Source organism: Limulus polyphemus, unplaced genomic scaffold, assembly GCF_000517525.1.
Source record: "Limulus polyphemus unplaced genomic scaffold, Limulus_polyphemus-2.1.2 Scaffold2514, whole genome shotgun sequence".
NCBI classification, from domain to species: domain Eukaryota; kingdom Metazoa; phylum Arthropoda; class Merostomata; order Xiphosura; family Limulidae; genus Limulus; species Limulus polyphemus.
Genome location: NW_013668124.1, coordinates 101,347 through 108,304, shown reverse-complemented (window position 1 = coordinate 108,304; position 6,958 = coordinate 101,347). Strand labels below are relative to the sequence as shown.

Here is a 6,958-nt window from a genome sequence, read left to right as displayed (position 1 = left end):
TGCTGCATCTATTGATTTGCATGTCACAACACTTAAGTCAACTACAATATCCTCTATGTCAGAGAAGATAATTTGGGATAGAATAAAAGAACATCCCCAAGGAAGGTCAATGCTTGTGCAGACAATGAAACACCCATCCGGGCCAGCGGATGTGAAGATTGGAAGGTCAATTGTGGCAGGTCATCAAGTAGTACCCATAATAGTGGCCAATTTCTCTAAATGTGAGTAGACACTTAGGGAAGGGGCATTGTTGGGTGTGCACCAGGAGGTAAAGCCAGTCAGTGCTAAGGCAAGAAATACAACCATAAAGAAAGGACATCCACTCCCAGAACATTTAACTGACCTCTATAAGAAGAGCATTTTTTATCATCACAGGCTCTATTCATGTGTATATCAACCAACATACATGGGATTTGTTACAACGATACCTTCTTGCAGGCTACAAGCAGTGATATAGACGGTTTTCGACTTTTCTGTGTTTTTCACGATTTTTCTAGTGTCAAAATTGGCCATGTTTGGATTGCCTAGCGGAGACATATTGCATTCGCCCGCGAATGTTGGCCTCTTTAATTATTTTCATTTATTACTATTCCCCATGGATGCTTTATTTGTTTGAATTTGTTTAAAACGTTTACGAAAGACTCAGTGTAATGTTTCCGACTATGTGTATTTGCGACCCGCAGATTGCGAGTCGAGCGCCCTAATCACCTGACTATGCCGGGCATCTCAAAAGCCAGATCGCTGTTCTAATGGATGCATTCTAGGCCAGTGGTTTGTCTTAAAATCAAACAAACAATTTATCACCGATTATGGATGATAAATAAATGCTGTCAGGATTAACAATTTTATCTATAGAAAAATAATTTTCTGAAAAGATTGACTTTGATGAAGTACTTCGGATTTTTGTCAAAATGAATTATAGGCTAAAAAACGTTATAAATTTCAACGTGCTCAAATATGTCCAGAGTAGCGGTTACTAATCTATTGTTATTATTGCTGGTGTTATGTATATCTTGCTATGTGGTATATGTATATTTCCTCGAAAAGAAGAAACATACCCGAAAGCGCTGTTCTCATGACTTTCACTCAGAGGATTCGATTATCTTTGCTATTACCATACCCCTACCATTCTAAAATTATGCATACTTTTACTAATCTAGTTAGTGGACGTACTTTTAGACTAAAAATATGTTTCTAAGGTTTTACAATCATATTCTGCACTGGAATTCAAAGCAAAACAAAATATGTTTCTAAGGTTTTACAATCATATTCTGCACTGGAATTCAAAGCAAAACAAAATATGTATTAGTATATATTTATTGCTAGTTGTAATATGCGATGCATCAAAATGCTGAATCGTCTTATAAGTTCGGTTTAAAGACTTATGTTACTTACTACTGCTTTAGATTTGCGACTTCTTTTCTTAGTAATTTACAAATTTTAATCTGATGTAACATTTAAACGCTAAACGTTTTTTTGCACTCAGTAATTCAATAACAAAGGCACAAGGTGGCGTACGTACTCCATGCAGTGCGTCTGCTACGAGATAAATAACAACATGGCGTGCAGAGGTAGAATTTTTCGTGAAGTGAGATATAATCGAACTGTATTGGAACAAATGTTATCCGAAATTACGTATCACAGAAGTAGAGATGCTAATCAATGCGGCGGAGAAGGTAGGATTTTTCCTTAATTACTCTTCGTACTGTTATAATATATAAAATACTGAATTTAATGTAATCAAACTTGAAAGTATAAACTTTAAATTTAAATTTTAAAGTGTAGAATTAGAAAAGATTTGTTTTGAAAATTGTACGTATCGGTCTCACTAATGTAGAAATTAGCAACGAGAAGCCACAAGAACTTGCTTCAAGACACTTAATGTGACTTATTCTAACAAAATAATGAAAAATATCGTAATATTTAATAAACTTATGAATATAAAAGTTTAGCATTAGCAATGTAATTTGCAGCAGCCCAAAATGTCGTGTAATGATGTACCACGTCTTAGAACTCAATAGCAGGTTCATAATGATCTCGTAATGAGTCATATTGGACAAGGATGTAACTGCTGTTACTAACGTTGAGAAGCAAAAATAATTATTGAACGTTTATGATTTTACATAAATTTCGTTTAAAAATAAAGATTTCTTCATAAGAATGATTGTTTTACCTATTGGCTTTGTAACGTAGCCATTAACTTGTATTACAGCAACAAGGGACCTATTGGTCCAACTAGTCTGCCCTGTCTACCAAATTAAATTAAACTATGTATATCAAAGTCAAAGCCAGCTCTTATAATTCAAATATTTATCAAACACTCTCCCAAACTCACTTAAATTTACTCTTTCCAACACATCTAAAAGTAACCCATTTCAAAGACCAACTACCCTGTTAGAAAAATAAAACTATCTTGGCTGAAAATGATTCCTACTCTGCAAATTTTATATTTGTTTCCCTTAGTACGTCTTACCATTCTCACCATTAAGTAGAAACAAAGATGATGCACTAACAGTAACACTGTCAGTGTAAATTCCCTTGACAATCTTAAACACCTCAATAAGATCCCCTCTAACTTTGTTTTTCAAGAGAAAACAATTTCTGAAGTCTCAACCTGTCCTCATATGACAACCTTTCCATCTCGTGTATCATCCTAGTAGTCTTTCTCTGAGCTCTTTCCAATAATTCAATGTCCTTCCTCACATATAGAGCTAAGACTGTACACAATGCCCTAAATGAGGCATATCAAGTGACCTATACAATGAAAGTATAACATCTTTAGACTTGTATTGAATATTTTTTGTAGATACAACTTTAAATCCTATTCTATGCTGCAGTGTTTACTATTATCAGTGTATTAGACACAATATAATTTGTTTATCATTATGAGATTTTGTGGATAAAGCTTTGTAAACTTACATTTTTCTTAATCGTGGTTTTTTCATTACACAAGTTAAATACAAAATTTATCAATTCTGTGGAATATTCAACAACGTTCTTGTTTAAGATTATGGATTTAAAAGTTTGCAGTGTATCACAACCTTTTAAAAACCTTCATTTCTTGGTATATTGCTTAGTGAACTGACCATAACTGGTTTTTCTTTACTTACTGTTAGGTTAAGTTATTATATGTAGTTCATATTAGCTATATAACAGGCTTATATATAATTTTACATTTAATTATTAGTTTAGTTAGTCTTTATAATCCCTTTCTTTGTCATATTATCACCTCATATATTTACATACTATCTATTATTATTGATATAGAACTTTGTTTTTTTAAAGACTTATATTGTTTCCTTTTTGCCTTTAAGATTGAACATTACTTATTATTTCATGTAGCCAAATCTAAGATTTGTTATAGAATATAGTTAAATAAGACTGGCAATAAAAGTCTTTTAGATTCTATATATTAAGCTAGCTAGTTGTTTTTTTTACTATCTTTATATCTAACATTGTTATATTACAATAGTTATGTTTATGTATTAATTATTTTTTATATTCATACCTATTGGATTTTAGTTGTATCTTTGGAAAGATGATGTTACTGACTCAGCATGGTTTTAACTAAAACTGTCTCAATTTTTCACAGGTGTGAATAGTCTCCGACATTAGATAGTAGGGGAGGCATAATGTATTTTCTTTTGTAAAGCGATTCCCAATACATTCTTACCTCTCTCACACAAAACTATCTCAATCATATTTCTGCTCCTTAAGCATTGGTAAAAAACTTTAATGCTCAGTGCACCAGTCTATATACCCCACAAATTTCATGGCACTTTTGAACATGTATATAGCATGTTACCACCCTCTAACAATAGTATTATGCCACCTATATTGGGGCAGCTAGTTCCCTGTGATATTTCCTCTCAATTCTCACTTTCTTGATTGGCACAGCATCGGTTAGATGTGTGTTTCTTTTTGCATGTGACTACCATTTACGAGTGTTCTTCATTAACATTTCAATACCTTTTTCAACAGTTTTCTTTTACTGTGTTTGCATTCAACTGTTTCAATTTTTTTGCCTTTGTTTATTGTTACCAAATTATACGGTAACTTGGAATGGCTTCACAATTCAGTGTATTGACAACGGAAGTTCCTGTTATGGTAGACAACACTTCTTCTAAGACTATCCAGGCATTTAGTTTGCTGAGGAGGTACAGGCCTTATTTCACAGGGAACTAGTTTTCTATGTTTGGCTGGCGATTTCTTATTTTCACTATGACTACAATCAAGAAGAAAAATTTGATTCACTTTTTTCTGACACCTTCTCATTTTGGTCTGCCACACTCTACACCTTTTTTTCTTCCAGCTGGTTAGTCAGGTAGATGGTATATTTCAAGTTTCCTTTTCCTTCTAGTTTGCTGACATTGTTGATTGGATATTTATGTTATTAATGTTACCAGAATCCTCTACCATTTCTCTTGCATCATCATATATCTAAATTTGTTTTTCCTCCCTACCTCTTTTGTGCAGGAAAGCCACTTGGTTTTCTTATCCAATTCTTTACCTTCTATCTCCCACCTGTACTCCCATTTTGATCACAGTCAGCATCTTTGTTGGGTTCACTCCCTATGGTGTTATGTGGCACGTACTGCCTCCTTAAGGGTTCAATGTTCCTGTCTTTTTATTCTCTGGAACTCTTCTGTTTTGCATGTTCTATAACTTATCACACTAACTGGTTGGACTCATCAACTCCTTAGATTGGTTTATTCAGACTTATTCATGGAAGGTTGCTATCTTCTCTGTGTTTGTTCTCATCAAGTTTGTCATATCACCACGTCTTTGGCTGCTAATCTTTGCCGTTCATTGGAAGAAATTGTTCAGGCTGGAAGTGGACTACTCCCTATTCCTTTGTCACTTATTATCTGGACTATCTGGCTGTATCTTCCTCAGGTGGATATTGGCAATTCTACACACATCCATTCTCCTTTGTCTTGGGTATGTCTTTTCACAACATTTCATTTATGTTGCCTTTTCAGGGACTCTCTTTTATAGCTACTAATAAGATCCCACTCTGTGGTTAGTATTGCCTGGTCAGGTGTGCTTTTACTCAAACCTGAACTATATAGTGGTAGAGCTATGATGCTCACTGAAGAATTTGGGTGTTAAATGCCAAAAAACAATGGCTCAGTCCTAGACAAAAACCACTTCCAACCCGAAAACCTGGACTCCATCTGCAGAATGCTTTACATTTAATGGTACATCAAAGGAGTAATTCATTTCAAACTCCTCAATCTACAGAAAATTTTCAATGCAGAGATCTGTAGTCAGCAACTGGAACATTTAAATCAAGCCCTTCATCAGAAACGCCCTTCAATCATCAATCAGAAAGGTATTCTTCAATGCACATCCACATGTGGCACGTTTGATGCAACACAAGATTATGGAGTAGAGTTGGGAAGCTCTCCCCCACCCACATATTCTCCAGATATGGCACTATCAGATTACCATCTTTTTCATTCGCTGCAACACCATATTAACCCTATCGCCCTGGGTATTCTTTACTGAGCATGACACAAGGTTTTAGTGCCTTACATTCAAAATTTTATTAAACTACTTTTTGTTTATGTTATACCAATTAGAATAGCATAAAATATTAGCTAATAATCCATATTTTAATAGTATATAAGTTTTAAGTTCTTAATTCTCCAAGGAAATATAAAAAAAAATCCTGAATTTCTACTAGAGTGACCCATGTGACACATTTTGTCTTAGCATGTCATAATCTCTAGTTCATACATCACCCATCAAAAATGTATGAAATTAAATGCAAATTACTTTCTATAAAATCATTATTGCTCAGACAAACCATAATTATTATAGTCTTCAATTTTATTTGGTTACAGAGCTATCGAATAGAAAATCAGACCCCTCCTGCCACACCCACCTGTCATCCTCTCTTTCACAATTTGTTGATAGTTCTGTCTTAAGTTTCATTATATATTACCTATAACCAATAGAAAGTCAAGGTTTTCATCTATCAAATGATGTATTTTATAATGTTGTATTCTTAACAAAATATTGTCAGTACAAGATTAGTTCCCTTGGAAAAGTTAACAACTAGGTTGGATGAATTTGTAATGGCTCTTGTCGCATAGTTAGAAAGCCAGGACAATTTTGAGAGATAAGTGAATTTGTCTACTTTTTACATGTTATTCAATAAAAATTATTTAAATGCATTACTATCTATAGTATAAAAAATTAAGGTTAACTCTCTTCGAAACATGACAGCAAGAAAAAAGAAGACTAGGTAAGTACCTTATTTCTTGTTTTTCTTTATCTATTATCGTAAAAGTAACTAAAATCTTAAAATACAGATGGTTCACGAGGCACGTACGCAAGCAGCTCATGGTTAATGTAATTTGATAGCATAACATAAGCTGCAAGTATCCCGAGTGATTTTGATTTTTTTTGGTGGTTACAAGGTTGGTCGAATTGCTTGATCCCATTTTGAGATAGGGTAGAGAAAATAACTAATAATGTATGAAGTTTTACTGAAAAAAATGTTTGAAATGCATTTAGGAGGTTTTAGGGATTATACAAAGGAAATTTGAGATTTTTGAGATGAGGAAAAGTATTTTTAATTTTATCATGAAAATTACTTTGCACATGGACTATTCAAAACAAAACTCAATATATTGATGGACAAATCTTTATTTTATTTTATTAAGAATACTTTACTAAGAAATATGAGTTTTTGTATGTGAAAGACTTGTAATATTAACTGAAAGACTGCTGAATTTCATGAAGATATACCCACTATATTCAGAGTTATAAGTATAAGTTTATAAAGACTTTAAAAGAGTACAAAAAGGTCACATGGTCCATCAAATTGACTGAGCTTGTATTGAAAGTGTTAATGGGAAAACTTATGCAAATGTGGAAGGTGCTAAAGAGGACATTGACATATTTTTTGCTTCAAAGCCAAGTGATTTTTTTAATCAGGGCATTAACA

The 6,958-nt window shown here is 33.3% G+C and overlaps 1 protein-coding gene across 1 annotated transcript in view; it reads left to right on the top strand.

The window, feature by feature from the left end:
* The first annotated feature begins 1,549 nt into the window (after positions 1–1,549).
* LOC106467172 (uncharacterized protein KIAA0930 homolog) overlaps positions 1,550–6,958 on the top strand; it is a 64,106-nt gene continuing 58,697 nt past the window's right edge. The window contains exon 1 of the mRNA XM_022395302.1: positions 1,550–1,676. Coding sequence (XP_022251010.1) covers positions 1,559–1,676 — 118 coding nt within the window. The 5' untranslated portion in view covers positions 1,550–1,558. The remainder of the gene's footprint in view (positions 1,677–6,958) is intronic.